Raw genomic sequence first — 26,910 nt, forward strand, 5'->3', positions numbered from 1 at the left:
ATTAGCTTGGGTGAAGATTAAGATCGAAAACAATCGAAATGAAGGCGATAAGATTTATAAAAGAATAATAATAGGGATCTAGACTTACACTTTTACTTTATATCGGAAGTTAGCCGATAATTTTCATATTACTATTTAGCTTATTTCATGATTTAATGTTATAATTGTTAGAATTTTATTTGTTTTGTTAAAATATGTTTTATAATACTAATCCTTCCGTTCCATAAAAATATAGGCAATTGATATATCAATAGAATCAAGACAAAATTGGTAAAGTAAGATATATTAGGAGAAGGGTAGTAAAATAGTGTTAGTGGATAGATGGATCCACATTATTAGTAGTGTTCGTGGTATAAGTTGTAAATAAGTTGATGTATAAGGATAATAAATTGAGATAACTTTTCAAAAATAAAATATATATATTTTTGTGAGACGGATGAAAATGGAAATATATAAACATTTTAATATATGAGTAATTACGGGTTAACTCAAGTGACATGTCCCATGCAAGTGCATCAAATACAGCCACGTTGGCGCATAGCATTCGGTGTTAAATACTAATCAACCTTATATACGAGTTTGAATACCCTATTGTGGAGAAAAGAATAGTCGGGGTGGTTGTTCCATACAACCTAATAGGAGCAATTCATAAATTATATGCAGGGATCAGACCAGTCTAGGTTCACTAATTACCGAGACCTCTTTGTTCTTCTTACAAGAGAGCTCAGTCAAACTCTCAACCACGCGACTGATATTAATCAAGATTACAAGTTCATTTACAAGTAATATATCCTAGCTATTACAACTCCCTGTTGGAACCCTAGCTAGCCCCTTGATTACTCCACAGCCTGCACACTAAAGTACACGAGTTAGTAATAACAAGTAAGATCCTATTGGATCTAAGATATTACACACAAGAAGAATAAGAAAATCAGAGGACAGTGAATAGATCACAGATTTTGGCTCAGACACCTGCCAACAGTTCAGATCTATTCAACCAGAAACTAGATCCAAGGGAGCACCGTCAAATCCGACCAGAGATTCACCTCTCACCGTCGAGACCAACACCACACAACTCCTTCACACCGGATCTAGAACCACAGAACACAATCTCACGCCTAATCTCTCACGCACTAAATCCTAGGTCTCACTAACACACCGGCAACCGAAGCAGTTGTCTTCGCCGGCTACATCACCATCAATCACACAAGGAAACAGTGAAAGACTCAAGGAAAACCGCCGGAGAAGTCATCGGGTAAGAAGAGAGAAGTGAGAGAGAAGAGAGAAGTCATTGAATCGAGTGAGTAGAGAGAAAAGGAGAAGAGTGTAGAATAATGAACAAACCGTCACACTCCTCACACATAACAAACACACTCATCAATCCAACGGCATTGAATCAGGATCCAAGTGAAGGCACGACATGGCAGCCATCAGACGGTGGAGAGCAAAGGTCAACGGGCTAACAGGCTTGGTCACTTGGACCTGGCCCAATAATTTGGCATTGGGCCAAATTAAATCACAGCTCAAATAAATGTCCACCAAAAATATTCAACATTATAAAATTAAAATTTTATTTTATTTTATAAAATATTATGTTGTATGAAACAGCAGCACAACAAGGGATCCAAATCTCCTATCTACTCCTCACGTGCTAATCGATCAGTCGCCTACACCACCTTTAAAATAGCAACACTAGCCTTGGGTTGGACGCCGACAGAAACTTAAGTGACTTGGTAGTAGCATGCAAGCTTTTTGTGTGCTAACTTGCGCCAGTAGGTTTTGGGAACCATGTTCATGGGGTTGCTTGACCACCTATGGGACGACACCGTTGCTGGTCCCCGACAGGATAGTGCCCTAGGGAAACTCAGAAAATATTCCACTTTTAGCTTTTGATACAACTCCGGCAAGGGTACGATTCTCTTGCTGAGTTCGGCCAATGAAAGTGACGAGGAGTATAATGATAGTGATTTGTGGGTGTTATTTAAGTATATTAAGATTAAGATGAAATTGGACATTTATTGATCCCGTCCAAATAAGAAAATATGAGATATTTATTAGAAACTAGAGAGAGTATTATTTTAGTATATATTTTTTTTCTCAACTTACTTTATCTATAGTTCCTCTCTCTTCTTTAATTTTTAATCTAATTTCTTCTTTTCTTTCTCTATCAATAAAACTAATATTATCTAACAAATAGGCGTACTAGGGTCCTTACACCTTCGTATAAAAACACATAAAAAATCACAGTTCTTGGATCCTTGGATTTGATAGTTATGATAATAATAGTCAAGCTGCATTATTACACTAAAAATCTACATTATTAGTCGAATTACATTATTAGATTGAAGGGATATTGACCTTTAATATCATGGAACTTTCAAAAAGTTGAATTTTTCCCACGAACTTTAAAATTGACGAATAATATCACGAACTTTACCCGAGTTTGTTATTTCCCACCAAAGAAAAAATTCTGGTTATATTAATGGATAGAAGAACAATTTTGGATGGTGTGCTTCAACAAAAACTATCCTCAAATATTGAAGAACGTGAAGTTTTCGAAGTTGTTGTCAAGAATTTAGGAAAAAAATCTTGCCATAACTTTTTCACTTGTGGAAAATAACAAACTCAGGTAAAGTTCGTGATATTATTTGTCAATTTTATACTTCGTGGGAAAAACTCAACTTTTTGAAAACTCCATAATATTAGGGGATAATATATTAGACTAAAAATCTTCATTATTAGATATTCCATGAAATTAATCTAACAGTGTGTTTTGCATATATTTAGAGTTAGGAGATGATTACATCCCATCTAACAAAATAAGTATTTTACTAAATACTAAAGATTCGTGAAATTCAATTAGAATTAAATATCTTCGAATTCAATTTTATAAAATTCCAATTCCAATTCCAATTCCAATTCCAATTCCAATTCCAATTCCAATTCCAATTCATATTTCACATTGATAGGAGTATATAGTAGTGCTACTTAATTTCAATATTCCACAAATATTTTATTTTATTTTATTTTATTTTATTTTATTTTATTTTATTTTATTTTATTTTATTTTATTTTATTTTATTTTATTTTATTTTATTTTATTTTATTTTATTTTATTTTATTTTTGAGCAATACAATGAATAGGCAGTGATTTTTTCCCAATTCCAAAGCAACGAGTCAATGCCATGGTCAGAAGGCAGGATTTTCAGTTCGCGATTCCTTTCTAGTTTATAGCTTAAATTCAATACATAATACAGAATCGAGTATTGTAATGAGGAGATTCCACCGTTTCTGCATCTTCCTGTTCCTCAACTCCATCAATTTTTGGTTCCTGTGCGCTGGTGAGTGTTATCTCACTCTTATTCGATCTTCACTTGATTATACGCTCATTAATTGCTCGTTCTGTTGCTCGGAGTTCAAAATTTTTCAGGTGGTATGTAATTATTTTGTGGAGCGTATCGCTGATTTATATTCTGAAACGATTTGTGAAGTGCAAGTATGAATTATTCTTTCTGATTTAATTGGTTCATATGATTCCTAAGTCTCGATATAGGGAACTTCTTAAGGATTATCTTATAATCAATGATGAAGCACACGATCGCGATTTGTGATATACCTAATCAGCTCTTATTTTGTTGTTGTGTTGGGAAGTAGTCAAGTAGTGTTCTTGTGGCTTAGCATTGTTGGTCGTTGCACCGGTATACTAGAAGAGAGTGAATGCACTTCTTTCAAGAAAAAAGATGGAGAAATGGATAGACTAATAATTGGGCTTTGGGGTTTTAGTTTCCAGCATTTTCCAAGTTTTTAACATATTATCCCAATGCAGGAGAAACATCATTGATCCTCTTTTTTTGAGGAAAAAAAAATACAATGATCCCAATGCTTCTTAAGTTTCTATATGGGATAAGACTTATCGGTTTTCCATGATGTGATCAATTTTTCTCCAGAATTTGCAGAAATATAATTTATATTTTTGCTATAAGTATGTTACAAAATTGTGACAACGTGATGAATTGCAGGCTATCTTATAATTGTACCATGCACTATTTGTTGTTTATCATCTATGTTGTGGGAAGAGTTATGACTAATAGTCTACACATACTGCATGGCTTTGGATGTGAAGATAAACAATACTTACTTACGTAGTATACAAGATTGTTGGACTGAAGGTGATACACATATTATCCAATCTAGTACTTCATGTGTCGGTACACTGTATTAAATATATATATTGCAAGTGTATAATAATAGGTGAACACACTTTTGACAGGGCATGAGTAAATATCAGATTATCAGTGCATGAGGGTAGTCTTTTAATACCAGGTTATCAGTCCTATGACTCATTAACATTATCAGGAAAAAGCTAAAAATCTATTCATCAATATTATTCTCTGTGTTATTCAGCTTAACTGAATTGTGTATGAGATATCTTTGCAAATAAGAAATTTATAGAGAGAGAGAGAGAGAGAGAGAGAGAGAGAAAAGGGTTTATCTTCACCATTGACCAATGTTACTTGATCAACTTCACATCACTATTGATTCATTGGCACATAAATCCACTCTTAAGTATGCCCAAATATTGCTTATATGTACTGAAGGCAACAGTATACCAAAAGTACTCTACATTGGATAAGCATCTCCAGTGATTTTTAGAGAGCAAGACCTTATCTTAGATCAGACTAACTGGACCATAAACTTCAGCAGCAGGTACTTTTGGATCCAAAATGGGTGCCACATTGTTGCGGAATTGATTGGTCCAGTCAGTGTCCAAATTGTCCTTGAAGAAATGCCCATATTCCCCCAATGATATAGTAGTACTTTTCACATATGTTCCAAGTTTTTCTAGAAAAGAACTTTCAGCGATATAGCAGTAGCACAGTGATTGGACTTCTTGCCTCTTTCTTGGGGATCCCAACAACAAGTTGAGAGCTTATACCAATTTTTACAACACTGTAATGGCTACTTATTAAACTAGCAATTCATTTCTTTATAAAATGGATGGAGACATATAGAGTCATATAAGGCTTACTGGATTACTTAACCCAACAGAATGGTAGTGTGCACTCAGTTAAGTGATGGGAATAGCCACTCATTGTTTAATCTGCTAGGATTAAGAGAATCTAGAACAGAGAAGTTAGGTGAGAAAAGGAAAACACACTTCAAGGTGCTATTCTTCTCCATTGTGATCTCTTTTTCTTGTCTTTATCTTCAAATATTTGAAAGGCCAGTGAACCTTTTTCTAAGCGGAATGAAAAAAACATCAAAAAGCTCATCAGTTATGTAGAAGTGCATCATTGATTTTAGATGCTCTCGCTGCAGGTAAAACAAGTGAAGTTTGCATTTCTCCCGGTGGTCGATTCCCTCCATTTTCAAATGTAGGCAAACCCCCCAAGAAAGCAAGCAAAGGTCCCAGAGATCTTACACTTTGTAGGGTTTTCCGCAAAAAGACATGCTGTGATGTAACTCAGACGTATCCTGCTTTGCTGTCCATCAGAAGACTTGCATCGTCTGGAGAAGCAAGCCAAGAGTGCTTGAATTTATGGGAATTCTTGGAATGTTCTGTCTGCGATCCGAGGGTGGGGGTACAGCGAGGACCTCCTAACATCTGTGCATCATTTTGTGATAGGATTTATGAAGCATGTTCATCAGCATACTTTGCTATGGATGGAAAAACACAGGTTTTTTCGCACTTCAACTATTTTACATTTTTGCAATTTCCTCATACTCTTATCTATGATATGTGCCTGTGCTTTTAAATTATCCAAAATAACTTGTCATGCAAGAGCGCAGGTTGCTTTGTTTCAGCTGGGATTTTCTAAAAGTGATAGTGCATAATGTTGGTATTACTGAATGATGGTTTGAGGTTAATAGAATTTCATTTTAAACGTTAAATTTTTAGTAAATTTGCTGATCGGATAATCATATTTCAGGTACTAGCACCATGCGGCCAAGGTGACTTTGTTTGTGGTAGAGCTTCAGAGTGGGTCTCTAATGGAACTGAGCTCTGCAGTGCTGCAGGTTTCTCTGTCAAGCCTCTCGATGAACCTGGTGAATTTCCGTGCTATGGTGGGAAGGGTAGCCTAGATTATATTGCAAGTTCCTGGAAATCTTCGCGTTCTGAGATTGTACGTGGAGAACAGAATACTGAGGTTGTCCAAGATTTTATGCAATTGATTGCTGATATGCCATTGAGTGAGAGAATTTCTTGGGCTGTTGGAGGATTGGTGCTTACAGCTGGACTTCTGTTTGCAAGGTCAGCATTTATTTTGAGGGTTAATTTGTAACTTCTGCATATGTTTGTGTGTCGGGTTTCTCAGAAAAGAAATATGAGAGGAGATAGATAAGAAATTTGGAAGTGGCTTGACTATTCAACTTATATTGGTCTGTGTATTTTTCCTCGGTTTATTCCATAGTTTCCTATATCCACAATGTATGTAGCCATTTTACTATTGACATTGAGAAGTCTAAAGAATCTGCAATCATGAGTGGGTCACCTCCGTTCTGAGACAGAAGAAAAAAATAAACACCAGCTGCTTCTAAAGCATCTTTAATTAGGCCAAATAGTCCATCTTTCCTTTCACCAATGAACGAGATTAATTTTAGTCTTAATGCTAGTGTGTTGCGATTGTAATGTCTTTTGTTTTCTTGATTGATGTACTTTTAGTTTGATTGAGATTCTACATTAGTAATTCAGTATTAGTCCTCCATAAGAATATTATGCTCTGTGGCTTATCATATTAGTTCAATGATGATGTAGTAGAAGGAAGAGCAACGGTCAACGCCAGAAGCAAGCAGCTATCCAGCGTACTGGAAGGAGACTAGGAACTAGGATAAGCCCTCCTGCATCCCCTGTTAGCCACGGGAACAGAAAGAATGTTGGAAAGTGAGTGCTAAGTAAGCATATGTGCATGTTACTTCCCCTTTGTTACAGGCGAGTAAGTTATGCAAAAAATGCCACCCCGCCATCCTCCCTCTTTGTAATTTTGGCTATAGATATATTTAGATTTTTATTACCCCTTGTTTAGTCACATTTTGCAAGGCTATATTTTTTCACAATACATGGGAACATCTTTACTTGAACTGGGAAGTGCTTAGTCAATATTCTACTTGCGCGTAGTCTCAAGATTACATAGACTAAACATCGGTGTGTTGAATTCACCCCAAACACTTTTGTTTCGAAACTCATGCTAATTGGTCGGGTTAGCTCTGCATTTGACTTAGCTTATAATGAACATGACTTGAAGGTTGCCACCACCCTCTGTGTTTTGAAGGAACTGTATTCTGAAGCAGGATGTATTAGAACAGCCAGACCTTATACTTGAATGACCGTTGGTGTAATATGGTGAGCTTTGCTCAGTAGATACTATCTTGTGCTGTTGTAAACCACACAATCACCACCAACAGGAAATTATGATGTGACTATTTTATGATAGCATCTAATGGTACCACCCAAATCATGATCCCGTACCTATTTTATGAGTTTTAAATATAGATGATCAATTCAGGTCCAAAACGCTTCTTTAAATGAATGATACTACACAATCACCACCAACAGGAAATCATATTTCTGTTGCTTGCACATAAAAAAAAAGTTATTTACTTGCCATTAAAAGCACAAATTGATTACAACTAAAAAGGCGCAGTAATTGTAACAGATCAAAACTTTGACGATACTCTTATATTCCATTTCCAACACAGGTGAAAATTCTTAAAAGGGGAGGATTTAGGCAGGATATCCGTCATTAGGGAGAATTTTTTTTCATATAACTACAAATGAGGGAAACACGCGACTTGCATACGCGTCTTTAAGAGACACTCGGTCTTTGGAAAGGTGCTCAGTTTCTTGCTACTCATTTCTTTCTGGCAATAAGCTGTAAGTCGGTAAGCACCTGGAATGTGTAGAGTAGATAACTCATTTATCTTGGGATTATCTGACCTAAAATGTGTTCTTATCCTGTGGTCGATGCATGTAAAATAATTTTGTGGTTGGCAGGTGCATTTGTGATGAAAGATTAAAATGAATTATCCGATTATGTCTAGTTTATTAAACCAAAACGTGGAAATGTTTTAGATATATTCAGATGGGATTTGGGTCCAGATTATCAATCGTGTAATATTTCAGTCAGATTAAACCATAACTTGGCACATAATTACATAAAGGTTTGTGATCGTTGCCACAATTAGTATGTTAAAATCCCAAATGATTCAAGAACAATGGCTAAGAAACAAGAGCAAGCCAAATCCCAGCACCATCACACAAATATTTGCAGTGCCGCACCCATAAGTCTACACATTATAAGACTGTAGCTCAAGCATATATGATTCATCGCAACATGCATCAAAGTTTCATCGCAACATGATTTAACACTTATGTTCGATTTTGCGATGGCATCCTCTCAGACCCATGCCTCTGCCTCGGTCTAACACCATAATTGGATGAAGGGTGGTGGAAAGGTGCCCAGATTGAATCCCTATCAACCTGGGTCACATGGAAGCCGGGCTGCTGCTCGCGCTCCCAACCCTGAAAGTGGTCGCGTGGGGGACGTTCAGCATCTTGAAAACTTATTCCAGATGGGTTCGACGAAAAGAAGTAAAATCCATCCGATGATGAGGCTACTGGGGAAACTTGATGCAAACCCCTATGGCTGGCAGATCTACGTCCGGCGGAAACAAGCGAGGCACGTGCACTACTGGATTGCTGGAAATGAGCTTGAAGTGGAGGACGGTCACGGGGCCGAGCAACTGTACCAGGGTACGGTGGAAGCACTGATGAGGTGATAGCTCTACTAGCGGCGCTGTCAGAAAACATCAAACTGATTCATCAATCTCCTTCCCATTTTTCTTATCAGTGCCAATGGGGCTAATACCAATACCAACATATTTCCACTCATGATGACCTGAAGTTGATACCAAAATTAAAGTTTGATCAATTACTAACCTGTGACCAACGACGAAAGGATGCATTCCATGTCTGACGGATGGAATAGGTGGTTGATCTGCACTACCAATTCGGTTGGTTGCAGCAACATGAGAAGGGTGGTCCCAATTGTTGTGATAATGGGCATCCACTGAAGGGGAAGCATACGAGTTCCGTACTTCACTTGGAGCAGACAGCCCACTCCAATGATTACTAAAATTGGACCCGTCAGATACATTCCCACTGGATGTTGAAGTTGTCCCAAAATAAGCAATATATGGACAAGGATGAGTTGTAGAGGACGCGGGTCCATGTTCCACAAAGTGAGCATGGTGTCCGACATGATCATGGTCTACAAAACAAACCACCATCTTATTACAAACTTAGTAAGCCTTAACAGTAACTTAAGGAAAAAAACTTACACGCACTTGATGGAAATTCTCCTTCACTGCAAATACAAACAAATAACAAAGACTTGTTAACTGGGTAGGTACAAGGGGAAAGATAATAGTTGAACTGACAGACAACAAATATGTAATGCAGCATTAATGCCAAAGAGATACAAAAGGTAAAATCTTCAGCACAATTGGGACTGAAAACTCTCCAACATCCACCATACTGGCACTTACATATCAGCATGTGCTCTTTGTAGATAAAATATTCTACATAAGAAATGGAGAACCATTCTATTGGAATAGGTGTGTTCAATTTATAAAATGAAGATTTCCGAAACCTTGTTAAAACGAGCACATACAATAGCAGGGGGAAAACCGGCTGAAGTAATTTCTACAAACACAAACCTAGCTGAAATTGATACAAAATTCACTACAGGCTTCATAAAATCTAGGGCAGGCACAAAAGATATGGTTGTTCGAGCCCCAGCTGATTTAAGCAAAGCGAAATTTCTCACAGCCAACAACCAACATGCGCTTTCAGGAATTAAAGATTCATATTCCAGACTCCACAAAATCCAGTTATACTGGGCACATGCATGTATGATCAAATACCAGCTGGAATAAATGTCATAATATATTAATCTCTATTGTTATAGAATTCTAGCACTGGTTCACAAACATTCAATAGAAAATGGAATCGTTAGTGGTGAAAAAGAGATACCATCTGTACTTGAACACCCAGGGGAGACATACTATGAAATTCGAGGTCAACATCAAACTTATAAGGTTAGAAGAGGCTTACTCAAAAGATGACGGAAGCCTAGTTAAACCACTGAAAGGACACCAGTGAACTCCAAACGTCTGTAGAATCAAAGTAAACAAAGATCGTTGATATATAAATTCTAAATCTGAAATTTAGACTAATCACTAGGGAGAACAAAGTGGAGTAGTGGACAAAGGATAGAACTCATATCTACCACCACCAACTTTTACAAGCTGCACAATTTCAACAAATTAGCACATTCAAATAACTCAAAATCATGCAAGAAGTTAATGACGTAACACATCTTATAAAGCATAGCCTCATTAGAACAAAAATGTACTCATAGAGATGAAATTGGAGAGGTATATCATCTAGGATGGTACAACGAGAAAAAGGCTCAAGATTATGCTACTTGAATTCAATAGTTAGGTAGATTCGATGAGGAAAAAGCGGACCATTTACTTGACTAAGGACAGAAGATGGTATTTCCCAACGGCAAAAATCATTATACCCTCACAATCATGAATAAATTCAGAAAATTACCATTTCAGAATAATTTAGATCGTACAGATCCTCGTCATGTGCCCAATCATCTGTGCTAAACTCAGGCAACTGACGACCACCATTTGCATAGAGCCATTGTCCTTTCTCAATTTTCCGGCAGTTAGGGCACTGCATTGCTCCCTTTACGTTAAACGCAGAGCCTATGCAATCTGCCAGATCACACAATGAAATAAATAAATTATAACACAACAATGCATACAAACACATCAACAACAGCATTCTGATTCTCGAAACCCTCATCAACTACAGTGTACATCTCATGCTTCATATGAGAATAGGCATGAAATTAAAAATAGGTGCCACAACAAAACCAAGAGGATGGTCAATGAATTAAAAGAACCTCAAGCTGAGAAACTGTTCTTCAAAGACAAAGTAAAAACGAAATGACAAAAACAACTCAAGAGATTTAACATGTTTACGTTACAACCATGGTTCTAAAATAACCAAAACTCCCTAAGTGCCAAATACCCCCTTAAGATTTTTATTTGCATTAATATACCCCCAGATAAATATACACACAAAATGCACTCACTAAGGATGAAAATTGATAAGATACAAACTTGGTATTCCTACAAAAGTTGAGTCCTCAATGGTAGCTCTTTAAGAAATTATAGATATATCTTGTATCCCCAAAAGAAAATCTAAAATGATACATTCTATGTTGACAATTGTTTTGATTCATTTGGCATTGGTGAACTTCTTTAAGATCAAACATGATAGTAATTATCTAGATAAACACAAAAGTAGGCGAGAAAAGTGCTTGACAAAAACCAACAAAGTTTCTAGTTGAATCCCTGGTAGAAGTAAAACTATTTGATTATGCGTTCAACTTCATAAATGGCATAATCGTAAAAGCAGTGTGAAACTTGCATCAGATCCAACAATTTCGAGATCCGGCAATTGAACTGCATTACTATGAGCTCTCTGTTACCATTATCACTCCATAGAGAGAGAGACAGATTTAGTGCATTCATCACTATGCAGACTTCAGTCACACCAAAACATACAAGTCCATCCTAACCACAACTCTTCCCCGTAGATTATCAGTGATTAGTAGACAAATGAACATATAAAGAATCACCCACCACGGCACCACCTCAAATCCTCAATCAACCCAATCCACAAGATGTTGTTGATTATCAATTATAATATTCCCCCGTCCACAAAAAAAGAGTCATTTTCTGCCAGTTTGGTTTGCTCACCAAAAATAGTCACTTTCTATCTATAGTAACTACATGTGCATGGGACCCAATCCATAAGATGAACATGTAACGAATCACCCACCACCTCGATTAACCCAATCCACAAGATGTCAGTAATCATTAACTATAATACTCCTTCCATCCACAAAAAAATGGTCACTTTCCACCATATGGGTTACTCACAAAAAATAGACACTTTCTATCTATAGTAAATACATATACGTGGGACACATTCTGCACCCACTTTCTTCACTTACAATACATGGTTTAATCATTAAAAATACTACTCCCTCCGTCCCAACTAAGTTGAGTCGGATTCCTCTTTGGGATGTCCCAACTAAGTTGAGTCATTTCTTTTTCTAACAAAAAAACAAAACATTCAATCACACTTACTTTATTCCACTATCTACTTTACTCTCTCTTTATCTTTCCTACTTTATTCCTCTCTTCTACTTTTCAACACAATTTCTTAATCTCCGTGCCCAAAAGTTATGTCTCAACTTAGTTGGGACGGAGGGAGTATATGATGAGACCATTCTCAATTCACAACAATAGCACCAATGATGACTATTTTTTGCGGACCAAAGGAAGTAGTGTAAAGTGAATGTCCCCATTATTCATCAGGAGACCCTCAGAATAACAGGGTACATTCAGGTCTCCCACAATTGTATTACTTGGATAAATTAGAAATGCTAAATTACACCAAGCATTGGATATATACACAGAACTAACCTCCCCAATTCTCTGCGGGTGGCAAGTAAACTTTGATTTTCAATTCAATAGGTCATCTTTACAGCTAATGTTTGCTCTGCAGCTCCGAAGAACTGAAATTCACATGAAAACTTGACTCCCATATCCTAAAACAGGTCAACTAAACCCATGAATGAATATTCCAAACTATCCGCATAATTCCGTACAATGAACTCCATTTTTCTAAATTTTCAATCTCAGCAACTCTTATATTTAAATAAAAAAATTATCTTTTCACCTAAACTAAGTTATATATCCAGCCATCGCCCGTAAATCATTTGCACCCAAAAAAAAACAAAGAAAAAAAATTAACAGTTGTAACGGAGTAAGGAAAAATCAAAATTTGCAACCAAAAAAATAAATGAAAATGTAATGGAGTAAGGCAGATAAAATATGTCAGATCTTAAGAGCAAATTGCGAAATTCATCACCCACCGAGATGAAATTGATGGCCGCATTGAAGCTTCGCCCAGGATCTGTTGCCGGCATCCGTCACCACATCCAAGCAAATCGAGCATGGCACAACTGCATCTGACACCTTGTCACCACTGTCGCCGTCGTCGAGAAGATCGGCATCGCCCAGCCCCATAATTTAATGTATATAATCCAAAATTCACATAAATCCCACCACTCTATTACGATCTAGCAATGAAATGGCAACGTAATCCAAAGAAAGTTGAAACTAAATAGAATTGAAACCGAATTATTAACGAATTCAGATGAAATTAGATAGGAATTTGGAAACTGCTCCGGAGACGTAAAGGAGAAATTGTGAACCAGTTATATTTTTGTGTCTTTTTCAATTTTTTTAGATAATAATTTTGTCTGTTGTGAGGAAATGAGGTGAATTAGCTCGACGCTTTAATTGAACTGTTGGCGGACTTTAACTTCACCTGACATTTATTTTGTCCTATTCTCAATATTATTTCACTCCAATTTTCAGAAATATAGTATTATGGATTAACTTTAAAAATTGTTCACTTTTTAGTTTTGGTTCAAAATATTATGTACCCACCTAATACCTTCGTGTTTCTAATTTATAAAATTGGTCCATTTTTTTGTTTTTTACCAAGTCATAAAAAATTGACGGTCAAATGGAATTAAGTTAATTTTATCCAATTATTATAACTATCCACGATTAATAAAAATTTTAATGGAGTCTTACCTAAAAATATTGACCTAATTTTTAATGTTGTGGTGTAGGCTGATTTTAGGCATTGTAATAAGAAAATTACATTTTTATTAAGATTATCATTAAAACGGTTAGTGTGCAACCAAATGTATAAGAATGTTTGAAAATTTGTAATACTCATTGCTTCTTAAAATGATGAATAATATGTTTAATTTGCACTGCCAGATTTATAATCTAAATGATTCAAATTGCATTTCATAACATTAACATAAAAAGTTCCTACAACAAGAAATAAACAAATACTACGCACGTACATTACAATCCTAATTAATTTATTTATTGCTCTATTATTCTTCTTGATTCATGATAAAAATCAAAATAAGCCTTTTACTTTGAGATCTAAATAATGACGTTGAATGTGTGTGAGTTGGTCAGGCGGTAGAGAGGTCAATAAACGCGACCTTTAAATTTATGTTCATTTAATATTTGTATACTTAATATTCTCTCTTATCACTATCTCTCCTATCTCTCCTCAGTCATCCCCTAAAACCAATGTTTTAAAAACCGGATCGGACCGCGGAACGGCAGGTAGTCCGGTCTGGCTCGCCTCTTTATACCAGCACCACATTGGACCGCCGTGAACCTGTGGAACCGGCCGGCTGGACCAGTCGGTTTGTGAACCGAAAACCGATTTTTTATTTTTTTGTCAAAATTTTCTAAAATTTATTGTTGGTAGGGCTTAAATACATGATCACTCCTCTAATTAACAAGATCTCTACCACTCCACCACAAGGGTCTCATTGAACAATTTGAACATTAAATGTTTGTATACATTAAATTTTTTTTATCTACATAAAATAATAATTCTTTTCAATTTTATATTCTTTAATATAATTGTTAATTATAATATATAATTATCATCCTCTAAATTTTAGTGATACTTTACTTGTCACTAATATTATTATTTCCATATATGGTTCATTATTTACTATAAATAAATATTTCTATAGTATATATTTAATTTATATACCCTAACTATTGATATTAATGAATATTCTTATCTAAATTAAGTAATGATTCATATTTAATTATATTATTATTTTACCACATAAACGTTTTTGAATTAATATGAACTTTATCTATTTTAATATATGAAATATAAGATTTTTTATGTACACTAAATAATAATTTATATATTTGATAATATTTATTGAATTTTAATATATTTGTATTTATATAGAACAAATTATCTATAAGGTTTAATGTTTTGTGATATATTACTAATTATCTTCATAATATATTTTTTGTATTATATATATTTAATTATATATATTTGTAACAGTAAAACGATTCAACAAGTAGCTTCACCGGTTCGCTTGCCGGTCCGGTTTTTAAAATATTGCCTAAAACCATGCAATTTAAGACAAAGCCACTAACCATGTAAAGCTCTACTAATTTATTAGTACTATAAAATATTATTCTGGTGTCTTTGACTAAAATTTATAAGAAACAAAATATTAAACTAAAAGAATATTCCAATTGTCGAAAAAAATAGCGCATACAATTTTTTACAGTATGCAACTTTGAAATGTTTCACAAAATAGAGTATATTAAATTATTCTATATTTTATTCATGCGATTTATATGTGTGTAGATTATATCTCACGCAAGTACTTTAGACTCTTTCTTACCCTATTTATTCCTATAATTTTAGAGTTTATATATTTTTTTATTTGAGTATTTAAATGAAAATTTCATTATTCTTTTTCTTTTTTAATGTACTAAGTATATTTTTTTATACACCCCACTTTCCACCCTTGCAAAAATATAACTCACTATTATTTATATTAATATAGAAATAATATAGAAGACTATTTTATACTTCCAAATTAGACTACTTAAAAAATGAAATTGCAAAATTAGAGAATCTTGTGGAGCACTCGTCAATCAGACGAATACGTCGATGCCCAAATTGACCTAACAATATCATATCATATCATATCATATGCATCAAACCAATTCCTCTCTCCCTAATACTCCTATCAATTTGAAATTTTGATGAAAACCCTTTTCGTTCCTGCGCCTGTCTGAGTGAGATTCAATCGAATTCTAAAAAAAGAAACCAAAAATGATGACAATGGAAGGAAATATGGATAGGGGGGTGTTGGATGACATAATACGCCGGCTGTTGGAAGGCAAAGGAGGGAAACAGGTGCAGCTTTCGGAGGCCGAGATCCGCCAGCTCTGCGTCAACGCTCGCCAAATTTTCATCTCCGAGCCCAACCTCCTCCAACTCCGCTCCCCTATTAGGATCTGCGGTCTCACTCTCTCTTTTCCTGTTTTTTCGCCCATTCTATGTGATCAAATTTTGCACATACGTGGCATTGGAATTCAGATTAGGTCGCCCGAATTTTTTACAGTGGAATTTTGGGGTTTTTGGTGCTTGATGAAATTCATTAATGCTGGATTTGTTTATATTTTTGATTGGCATGCTGAACGTTTGAGTATGGATTAATTGTATGACCTAGCTTTTTAAGTAATAAAACGCTAATTTAAGGTAATTTAGTTTCTTATAGAAATTCATTGACTAGCTATTGCTGGTTATCATGATGATTTGGGATAATTTATTTGCAGTTATAAAGATTCAAGTTTGTTTCCTTGTCAGCTTCTACATGGTTAATGGTCTTGACTCTTGAGGATGTTGGTACAACTGTGATAATCACTTTGCAATTTATATGATCACTAAATCATCAAGTGCATATAAGTTGTGGGCAAAATCAGATGCTAATTTATAGCCTGTAATGTTGATATGCCTATCCATAGCCTAGTTTGGGAGTAAATCAAGTTAAAAAAATGTTTTGAAGTAGGTCCCATGATTACGCTACTGTGATCTCTTACATTTGATTTAGGAGGATATGAGTTAATCACCAGCGGTATACACGCATTAATTTTCTTTGTAAAACTAGAATAAATATAAACTTGCTATCGCTAGTAGGCCCTATTCTACTGGGAGATGGAGCTCCACAGAAGTGGGACATTGCTGATGCCAATGTGTTAGTGTCAAGGAATGACCTTTTCCGAGTATTGCTCGTCTTTGGTCTCACTGTAACTACAAATTAAATCCTGGTATAACTCCCTATAGTACAGGCTGCTTTAGGCAACTTGGTTCATGTAGCTCTCCATGTTTAAGCCTTCCTCTCGTGCAATATGTGTATGTCACATTGTCACTCTTAATTCTTGAATAATATTAGCAGTGCACTCATCAATTATTATGTGCTTACAGTTGCCACATTAGTTGTTGCTCATTGCTTCTCAACTTTGCTTTGTGCTGGTAAATGAAATAGCTCTCTTACAGGAGACATACATGGCCAGTACCAGGACCTATTAAGGCTCTTCGAGTTTGGTGGGTACCCTCCTGTCGCAAATTACCTATTTCTAGGAGATTATGTTGATCGAGGTAAGCAGAGTTTGGAAACAATATGCTTACTGCTGGCTTACAAGGTTAGGTATCAAGATAGGGTCTACCTTTTAAGGGGAAACCATGAAGATGCCAAGATCAACCGTATTTATGGATTTTATGATGAATGTAAGAGGCGGTTCAATGTTCGGCTCTGGAAGATATTTACCGAGTGCTTTAATTGCTTGCCTGTCTCTGCCGTCATAGATGAAAAGATACTTTGCATGCATGGGGGACTTTCTCCTGAGCTCAAACAATTGGACCAGATTAATGAGATCACTAGACCGACTGACATTCCAGATAGTGGTCTCCTCTGTGATTTGCTTTGGTCTGATCCTGATCCTAGGGTACGTGGTTGGACCGATAGTGATAGAGGTGTCTCATGCGTTTTTGGGGCAGACGTGGTTGCAGAATTCTTGCAAAAAAATGATTTGGACCTCATTTGCCGTGGCCATCAGGTATAGGACTATCTTCTTTAACTTTCAGGCTCTTTTTCTCGTGATTCTTATACTACCACCGTCTTTTAAAATAGGAACTTTTGAAACTATACGGATGTTAATGCACAATTGTTAAAGTAAGAGAGATAGAAAGAAAAACCGATTCAAGTATTGTTAGTGAATAATGCACCTCATTAGAGAAAAAAAGTTCTTAAAATAGAAAGTTTCTAATTTTAAGAGGGGGGCCAAAATGGAAATATTTTTTATTTTGAAGGGACGGATGTAGTATCTTTTAGTTGGAGTGTGAGATGGACTGTAGATCTCAGTATGAAAGATATGCAATGGAACATCGTGGTTTGCCTATTATTACAATTATGTACATGTGCTCGTAATTGGATCTTAATGCTTATTCTCTTTTCTTTGGATCTTGTTGAGTGTTTGGCAGTTTGGCTAATGTCTCAATACTAGATCATTGATTCGATAGCTACTGGAAGCTTAACGTATAGCTTAGATTTTGTGTGTCATGCTGCTGTTTTGGAATGATGATTTACCACATGCTAAATGCAGGTGGTGGAGGATGGGTATGAATTCTTTGCCAAAAGAAGACTAGTTACCATATTCTCAGCTCCAAATTATGGTGGCGAGTTTGACAACGTTGGTGCCCTTTTAAGTGTGGATGAATCACTAGTGTGTTCCTTTGAAATATTGAAACCCTTGTTAGTCAATCCTAAGGTGCCTTTGAAAAAGGTACGATGATTCCTCTTCTTCCTACATATCTCCCCAAAATTGATCTTGAAGGTTTAAATTTTGATAATTACTTTCGGCGTCTTGATTGGCAGCCCCCTAAAGTTGGAGCGTCCTGATGCACAACAAAGTGCATTTACAAGTTTGTTTCAGTGAATGGGTGGCTTGCATTTCTTTGTTCATAAGCTGTCTCGTAGAGAATGTTTGATACTCGTAGCTTAGAAAACTTGGAAGCTGGGAAGTTGAGGAGAATCCATTAGCAAAAGGATTAGCAGGCAAAAGAGATGTGTAAACTGGAAAATCAAGCTGTTTCCCCTTTATGGATTGGAACCCTCTTAGGATTGGGATATTTAAAGAAAGCATTGTGTTTGTTTACATTTGGGTAGCTACAACTTATTCAAAATATTAATGTGATTTCTAGCATCATTTGTACATCCATTCTGACTTCAGCTATGGCTCTTTGTTTGGTAGTCTGATGATCATCAATGCAGCAATAGCAAGTTTATGTTCTCTAAACTGTGATGGTTTGTGTTTAGATAGAGTAGTATATACATTTTCTGTATTTAATGTTAAATACCAGTGGTGAACTTTTTTCCCCTTTCAATTTTGCCTCTAATCAACTCATAATGATTTTTTTTTATAAAAATGATGTCTGCCCCTATAAAATAAAATTTCTTCAATCAAATAAGAATATATCTTTGTTGGTATATGCTCGGTCTTACAATCACAAAAACATTTATGGATAGATATCAAAATATAGTACAAAAATTAAAAAGGGACTCTTTAATTTAATCATACAATAGTACTAAAAATTATAAGAACTTAGAGATATGAAGTCGAAGTCAACAGTTGGAAGACCGTGGGTGGAAATTTATCTGAATTTGTAGGTTTTCTGTAAATGGCATAAAGCAGCAGCTGCAGAGCTCCCAACACAAATCCAATTGAATTTGGAACCTGCATATTTCACAAAGAGAGAAATTGATAAAGATTCCATTCTAATACCCACCATAACTAGAAAGGATGGATTATAATAGAATAAATGCAAAAGCCTATATCACAATATGGTGATACATGGTGTACTACAAAGTAGACTTCTCTAAAAATATCAATACGCCACTTATTAATATTTTGAATGTGCACGACTTTTATCATATTTAAATTTAATTTCAAATTTAAGTGTCAACAAAATGGTTGATCTTGAATAACCTGGATAATGATACTACAATTGAACCCAACTTTGTTTGTCCATATGATGCAATAGATTTTTTTTTCTTTGAAAAAACCACATATGCTTCCAAAATAGTACTCCCTCGCCGTCCACCATTAAGAGTCTCATTTGAGTTCGACACGAGTTTTAAGAAGTATAAAGAAAAGTGAGTGAGAAAACATAGTAGAATGTGGAGTTCATTTTTATATAAAAGTGGTGGAATGAGTTAGTGAAAAGTGAAGTCTATCAACCACTAATAGTAAAAATGAACTGGAACTCCTAATGACGGGCAGATGGAGTATAGTACTTGTATGATTGCTCTCTCTTTGAAAAAAGTCTTTTATCATGCTAGCTGTGCTACCACTCAATTTCAAGAACAAATACAAAAATGTGATAGTTCTAGAGGTGGATTTTAAGTCTACAGACTATTATGGGTCCATATATTGTACTCCCTGTAATAATTTTGCGTTCACCAGCTAGCTAATGTGCGGGATGGCCTACTAATTTATGAAGTAGTTGATGGCATTTTCGGGTGAATAACACACAAGATTGATAAAGTAAAAGAGATAAAGAGAAAAAATATTTGAAACATTGTTATTTGTTAGTGAAAAATAGGTTTTCGTCGTTAGAGAGATAAAAAAAATCCTATTTTACATAGACATTCAATTTAGATAAATTTAATTTAATTAAAATTTTGGCAACGGTATGCAAGTAATCATTTCATCGGATGATTATTGCATCTCCCTAAAGTCAGGGTGATTATTTAATAATCCCAATTCATAATATATTATTATTATTATTATTATTATTATTATTATGCATTGTGAAAATTTAGTCAGACTAGTAATCTTTTAAGTTATTCTACACCACAATCAATCCAAACACAAAAGTAAATAATTTTAATTTACGTTATTATATGAATGTTATCTAACTCATTCATCATACAAAACGTCCTCATGATATTTTTTTAACATCCAATCTTATTTATCATATAAATCTTATCTATCTCATGTACCAAAATGCTCTCATATTGTTCTCTTTTATGTTGAGATATACTACTTCAACAAAAAATAACTTTTTTTTTTTTCTAGTTGAAAAAAGAAAGTAATGAAGTTTTGTATTTTAATATGAATATGTTTTCCCACGTCATATTAATGTGATTAAAACAAAATATTTACAAGTGATAAGTAGTGATTTCTTTAAGAAAAAATCGAATAATCGTCGTTGACGACAAACGACTATCAGTTGTGGTTTCTCTCTCCACTAATTTTGGTTTTTCCACAAAGAGCTTTAAAAATGTTAGTATAATTTTGAGTGGTTTAGGATTTAAATAGTTGTATAATTGATCAGTTTCATCATGCAATTAATTAATGCTATATATGTATAGATAGATAGATAGATACCTCCCAAACAATGCAGCGGTCTTGGTTGGTGGCCCTGTGGCCTCTCTTTGAGAAAACAGAAGCAGAATTGAGAGTGCCTGAGCTCCTCAACACCAGCTCATTTTTCTGGGCGTCTCTTCCATTTCCATCACGCTCCTGCTTTGCTCGTCGCCTTCTTCTCATTAAACCATTCAAAATTGTTGATACTACTCTGATAAAAAGAAGAAGGAATAGTTAGCTATTTATTTGAAGTCTATGGAGAAAGAAGAGCAAGTGAAGCACACCTTTAATGAGTAAACAAGGGAGTGGTGGGGAAGATGAGCACAGAATTTAAAAGCATAAAAATCATGGATATTTTTTCTTGTGAGTTCTGTTTTGGACGTCGTTTTAATATTGGAAAGACAATCTTTTTGCTGCTTTTCTTTCTCATCGAAAAATATAATGTACTCCCTCCGTCCCATAATAGGAATCACTCTTATTATGGGCACTAATTTTCAGAAATATAAAGAATAGTGAGTTGAAAAAGTTAGTGTAATATGAAACCCACTTTTTTATATTGATTTTATAATAAAATATGAATGAAGTGAGTTAGTAGAACTAGTATTTACACCCGTGCTATGCACGTGGCATATAATTTTTAAATAATGAATATAAATTTTAATGAAATATAGAAACTAAGAATTAAAAACAATATAAAGATTTACAAAAACATAAATGTGATTATAAATAAAATATTTATAATAAATGAAGAATTTACTCATCAACTATAAATGAAATATTTCATATTCGACAATCAATTTTATACAATTTTAATTTATGATATAAGTGGAGTAAAATAAATGACAAATAAGAGATGTATGACTAATGATCAAAGAGTATGAGTTAGTTAGAATAAGATACACAAATAAAGAACTTGTTATTTGCGTAGAGATTAAAGTGAAAAATTAGAACAACAACAAACTAACAAATAGTTCATAAGTTTTGAAAAACTTCTTTGTAAACAACATTAACTGTAGCATCGCTTCTATTATCATCTTCATCTCCACAAACTAAAATCTTGAGACCTCCACGACTCGTAACTCTAGATATAGCAACATACAACTGTCCATGACTGAAGATTGATTTTCGTAAAAATAATCCAACATGAGACAGAGATTGACCTAGACTTTTGTTAATGGTCATTGCATACGACACAACCAAAGGAAATTGTCGTCGTTGGAATTTGAATGGCAACATTGGATCAGATGGTATTAAAGACATTCGGGGAATCAAAACTTTATGACCAACATTATGGCCACCCAATACTTGTCCCTCCAAAACATAATCACCCAAACGCGTAATTATCAGTCTGGTGCCATTACACAATCCATTCGAGTGATCTATATTCCTTAACAACATCACATGAGTACCAACTTTCAACAACAATTCATGATTAGGTGTACCTGAACACTTCAACTTATTCAAAAGTTCAACAGAATGTATCTCAACTAATCCATTTGAGGTCAAATCTGAGTTTGAGATACTATTAGAACTCAAATAAACTCGACCCTGAGACTGATCCAACGACATCATGAATTGGTTAACCTCATCAACAACATCTAAAGTAGGAGCAAGTATGGCACGATCATGCAAACAATTACTCAACTCTTCATGATTCATATAGGATGGATATATCTTTGAAACAATTGTTCAAAGAGGATCCACATAATTAGACAAAACAATGTCAGAAGGAAGATCAATAGTCACTTCACCATCATTTGGACCACCAACAACTCCATCTCCAATAGAAGCAACCAAAGAAGAAAATTCCTTCAATCGTGAAACTTCATCAGAAGATGCAACACTCAAAAGTGGCATGTTTTTTGGTGAACCTCAGAAGTGCAATTCCTCCAAAGATATGAACAATATTTGCAAAAGGAGAACCAATATTGAAAGCTAACTGTGTAATTCTTTCTTTATATTTTTAAAATAAAAGGATGATGATTTAACAATATTTGCAAAAGATTATATTGATAAAATAATCACTTTTTATAAGCACTTTATAACACGTTAGCATTATTCTTGATTTACATGTAGATTATTCAATTTTAGTACTTCATAAAGTATTAACGCATATTTTTTTTAAATTGCATACAAAATATTAATTTACAATGTATTTTGTTCCTTCCAATAAATGTGTATTACGTGATATTGTTGGATTGCGTAATATTGGAGGAACGAAGTTAGTTATATCAAGTGTGAATTGTAATCCATCGTCTTCTTTCTTTCTTCTTTATTTTTTTAGTTTATTGTTTTTGTAACCCATAATATATATAATAGTTTATATTAGAAGACTCAATTAATCCAACATGCAAGCATATCCACTTGAAACAACCATTATTTAATTTCTTAACTCATAACTAAATATTCTTATTTGCAAAACAAAAATTAGTATTAAAATGTAGTATTATTGTATCATAAGAAATATATTCCAAGAAAACAATCATAATCAAGAAGTCTATATTTTATTAAATAAAAATATATCAAATAGTATAAAATTATACGTTTATAATTTAAACTATAAACTATAAAACCTAATACATTAAAAATCCGATTAAATCCTACATGGTATACATATATTAGTACTCCATAATTTTCAAACTCTAAAAGCCCAACTAAAGCCCAAATAATATACTGTATTACATAAATTTTCTAAACCCTAAAGGAGAGTAGCGCCTATTTCTCTCTCTTTCTCTCCCTATCGGCGCTGCCAGACCGGTGGCTTCTTCGTTCCTCGCCGGCGCTCTCTTCGTCGCCCGCCTCGTCAGTTATTCCTCCCCGTTTCACGCCCGCCGAATTTGCCAGCCAAGCCGTGGTAAGCTCCGGCGGCTCTCTCGGCTAGCAGCCGCCCACCGCCGCCCTCTCCTTTTCTCATCTCTCATTCCGTCGCCCACCGCAAACCCGCCTCGCCCGTTTTTCTCCTTCCTCTCCCTTTCTTCTTCTCGTTTTTTTATCTCACGCCTCTCTCACGTCACTGTCGCCACTGCATTCAGTGGCTGGACTCACCGCTGTCACCCGTGTCGTCTAACTTCATGCCAGCTTCGTCGGTCACCAACCCCTCTCGCTCGTATCTCTCAGGTATCGGGCTTGCCGGCGTGTGAGTCCAGCCGCCACCGCCGTCGGTTCTCCTTCTCTTTATTCCGCTTTCGCCGCCTTCGACCCTCCTGCACATTAGCGAAGATACTACCTTTGTGTGTCGCCGGAGTGATCGTCGGATTCCAGGCTGAATCGCTCCCATGAGTTAAGCACTGCAATCAAAAAATTAGTCTACATTAGTTCACATGAATGAATAAATGCAGTTTCGGTTGATTTTACACATATTTCTCAGTATTTCAAAACTTGTTTGGGAAGTCTATGCAATCAACAATCAATAGGGGCTGCCTCTTCTCTGTCCAATGGGTGCCAATTTTCAAAATGACTAAAAGGGTAAATAAAATAGCTTCCCATTTTCCCTCCAAAAAGGGTAAAAATGTCATTTCATCAAACTGGCACTTTAGATTAATATAGATGTGAGACCTACTTACCATTTATTGTAAAAATGAAATGTGACTCTTATTATGGGACATACCAAAATAGCAAAGTGTGACTCTTATTGTGGGACAAAGGGATGAAGGGGTTGGCAGCGGAAGCGTGCATAAAATCCGATCACATGAATTTGATCTATTTAGCAGATTATTTAGACAAATTCTATTCGCGTAATTATCACATGTATCATGCTCATAACTTGAATTAAATCATGCTTTAGAACAAATAAATCCTAAAACATGCATACTACGGAGTTAGCCAAAATACCTTGTTGATTCACTAAAGAATCGAAGATGGCTTGCGTCTTCTCCACGTGAAGATCTTGTCTACTCAACCTTGGATCTTCTGACTGGTGTCCCGGACTATACGTTTATATTTGTGTGGGCAAATCTCACCAACGTATTAGGACTCGAATAACGGAAGACAGAAACTGCTCACGGAGGAGAGCAAAGTTTCGACTTTCTCTCTCTAGAGGGGAACGAAAATTATGAGAAAAAAAGTTGTTTTCTGTCTCTTTTATTCTCCTATTTATATTAAGTCACATATTGGGCACAGTCAGGGATCTAAGGAAGAATTTGGAACAGGCCTCACCCAATTAGCTTTTTACTAATTAAATTGAACCCACAATTTAATATAAGCTTATATTGGAATATTACAAGCAGCCACTACAGAAGTAATATTGCACTGCCTTCCAAATCCGAAATTACAAGTATTCCAGGTTTCCTTTAATTGCGTTTTAATTCATTTCCCGTGCTTAAGATAGAAACATCCATTAATTAATTAATGTCTGCTATGAACTTAATTAATTAACATATTTTGAACTCCAAGAGTGGACTTAGCAAGAAACTCTTATTTATTATTCATAGAGTAATTAAACTCTAACTAGCTAGGTTCCGAATAATAAAACCTTGTTTCGAGCTCCTCTTGTGGATGTTATCAAGCGAGACTCTCCTCGCGCACGATTCAACGTAATAGCAATCCTAGCACCGCTAGATAAAGATCACCACTACCCAATATACCTAGATCGTTGGGTGACGAAAAACCCGCACCTTTGGTAAGTCAAAGTAGCAGATACTCAATATCGTATGCTCAATGCTAACGTACATTGATTAAGAAATTAATTATCAAGACCTCGTCTTTCAGTAGATAGCATAAAGACTCGTCTTGCTGTTAGATCCATTCAGTGCTATATCACACCAACGTCATCTTATTTCAATAAGGCTTAGAAATAATCGGACTGACATTGCAACCTTTCACGATAGGTAGTCTAGGCCTATCTGGGTTGTGAAATTCTCCTTTTTCTTTGTTCAGAACTGACCGTGTTACCTTAAATTGGACGACGCCCACAACCGATCTACTAGAACAAAGACTTAGACTTTGTTATGTTAACTTATACATTTAAATATGCATTAAACAACCATTAAATGTAAAACATAACAACATTATGACAAAAATAATCTGATTTATTCGTTGGAAAATAACCAGTAGAGTTTTACAGTATTCAATCACTCGAAAGGTGATTTCTAGTATACAAAACCCTAACAAGGGAGTATATACTTAACAATGAATTTGTTCTATATGTACTAGTCAATTTAAATTAGTACAGTAATATTTTCTATTGAAAAAATACATCAAAATTGCTTGTGATGTTAATTGGCATTTTCATATTAATAACTACTACTCCTAAAAAAAACTACTCCTATTAAAAATTTAAAGAGAGAACATTTTCTTAGGTCCACGAACTTTGTCAAAGTATCATTTTAGGTCCGTGAACTTTGAAAATATCATTTTAGGTCCGTCAATTACAAGTTAATATCATTTGACGTATTTTGAACTTTTTCTAGACATATGCCCTTAAGGTCTTCAAATGGCAATTTGGACAATTCTTTCGCCACTCATCTTGCGCCAGAAACATATAGTCCAACAATTTTTAACGACAAATTTTTATAATTAAATTCAATTTGGATGGTAATTGATCTCCATTCTGAAATTCATATAAATAATACTCCGAATGACCATCCAAATTAATAGCTATCTAATTTCAAGACAAATAAACTAAATATAATTAACAAATCACATATAGTAAGTTCTTAAAATGCAGTTTAGATTGAAAAAATAAAATAAAGTAGCAAGTCCCAATTCACTATCCCTATATAATTGGTCATCTAATAATTGAAAAATTAACACAAAGTACTATTTTTTACGGTAAATTTTAATTATATTTAAATTCAATTTGGATGGTAATTGAATTAAATAGTAGTAAAAAAATTGTTAGACTCTAGGTGTTTGACGCAAGATGAGTGCCGAAAGAATTGTCCAAATTGCCCTTTGAAGGCCTTAAGGGCATTTTCATCCGGAAAAAGTTCAAAATACCTCAAATGATATTAACTTGTAGTT

The 26,910-nt window shown here is 34.9% G+C and overlaps 3 protein-coding genes and 2 long non-coding RNA genes across 10 annotated transcripts; 2 read left to right on the plus strand and 3 right to left on the minus strand.

Moving 5' to 3' along the window:
* Positions 1 to 3,163: 3,163 nt before the first annotated feature.
* On the plus strand, positions 3,164 to 7,080 carry LOC121795253. 3 transcript variants are annotated; one of them, XM_042193745.1, is made up of 4 exons: positions 3,164 to 3,341; positions 5,320 to 5,678; positions 5,931 to 6,253; positions 6,758 to 7,080. In XM_042193745.1, the coding sequence occupies exons 1-4, from the start codon at positions 3,272 to 3,274 to the stop codon at positions 6,885 to 6,887; spliced, it is 882 nt and encodes a 293-aa protein (XP_042049679.1). In that variant the 5' UTR covers positions 3,164 to 3,271; the 3' UTR covers positions 6,888 to 7,080. The 3 variants fall into 3 exon arrangements, with proteins under 3 accessions (XP_042049679.1, XP_042049680.1, XP_042049681.1); XM_042193746.1 differs by having other exon boundaries at positions 6,761 to 7,080; XM_042193747.1 differs by lacking the exon at positions 3,164 to 3,341 and adding an exon at positions 3,850 to 4,169.
* A 1,019-nt stretch (positions 7,081 to 8,099) lies between these two features.
* On the minus strand, positions 8,100 to 13,411 carry LOC121795254 (E3 ubiquitin-protein ligase RFI2-like). 4 transcript variants are annotated; one of them, XM_042193752.1, is made up of 7 exons: positions 13,026 to 13,167; positions 12,574 to 12,698; positions 10,619 to 10,788; positions 10,115 to 10,173; positions 9,340 to 9,365; positions 8,939 to 9,269; positions 8,100 to 8,795 (listed from the first exon to the last, which is right to left on the minus strand). In XM_042193752.1, exons 3-7 carry the CDS (start codon positions 10,751 to 10,753, stop codon positions 8,369 to 8,371), a joined length of 978 nt encoding a protein of 325 aa, XP_042049686.1. In that variant the 5' UTR covers positions 10,754 to 10,788; positions 12,574 to 12,698; positions 13,026 to 13,167; the 3' UTR covers positions 8,100 to 8,368. The 4 variants fall into 4 exon arrangements, with proteins under 4 accessions (XP_042049686.1, XP_042049684.1, XP_042049683.1 ...); XM_042193750.1 differs by lacking the exon at positions 12,574 to 12,698 and having other exon boundaries at positions 9,346 to 9,365; positions 13,026 to 13,411; XM_042193749.1 differs by lacking the exon at positions 12,574 to 12,698 and having other exon boundaries at positions 13,026 to 13,410.
* Positions 13,412 to 15,660: 2,249 nt separating this feature from the next.
* LOC121795255 (serine/threonine-protein phosphatase PP1 isozyme 9-like) lies at positions 15,661 to 18,876 on the plus strand. The gene is made up of 4 exons (XM_042193753.1): positions 15,661 to 16,040; positions 17,078 to 17,637; positions 18,184 to 18,363; positions 18,456 to 18,876. Exons 1-4 carry the CDS (start codon positions 15,851 to 15,853, stop codon positions 18,477 to 18,479), a joined length of 954 nt encoding a protein of 317 aa, XP_042049687.1. The 5' UTR covers positions 15,661 to 15,850; the 3' UTR covers positions 18,480 to 18,876.
* Positions 18,877 to 19,021: 145 nt separating this feature from the next.
* LOC121794032 lies at positions 19,022 to 21,342 on the minus strand. The gene is made up of 3 exons (XR_006049219.1): positions 21,234 to 21,342; positions 20,971 to 21,160; positions 19,022 to 19,314 (listed from the first exon to the last, which is right to left on the minus strand). It is a non-coding gene; the product is annotated as an uncharacterized LOC121794032 (long non-coding RNA).
* A 2,080-nt stretch (positions 21,343 to 23,422) lies between these two features.
* On the minus strand, positions 23,423 to 24,432 carry LOC121793833. Its single transcript, XR_006049176.1, has 2 exons — positions 24,328 to 24,432; positions 23,423 to 24,236 (listed from the first exon to the last, which is right to left on the minus strand). It is a non-coding gene; the product is annotated as an uncharacterized LOC121793833 (long non-coding RNA).
* Positions 24,433 to 26,910: the final 2,478 nt, after the last annotated feature.

The sequence above is a fragment of the Salvia splendens genome, chromosome 3, assembly GCF_004379255.2.
Source record: "Salvia splendens isolate huo1 chromosome 3, SspV2, whole genome shotgun sequence".
In the NCBI taxonomy this organism is placed as follows: Eukaryota; Viridiplantae; Streptophyta; class Magnoliopsida; order Lamiales; family Lamiaceae; genus Salvia; species Salvia splendens.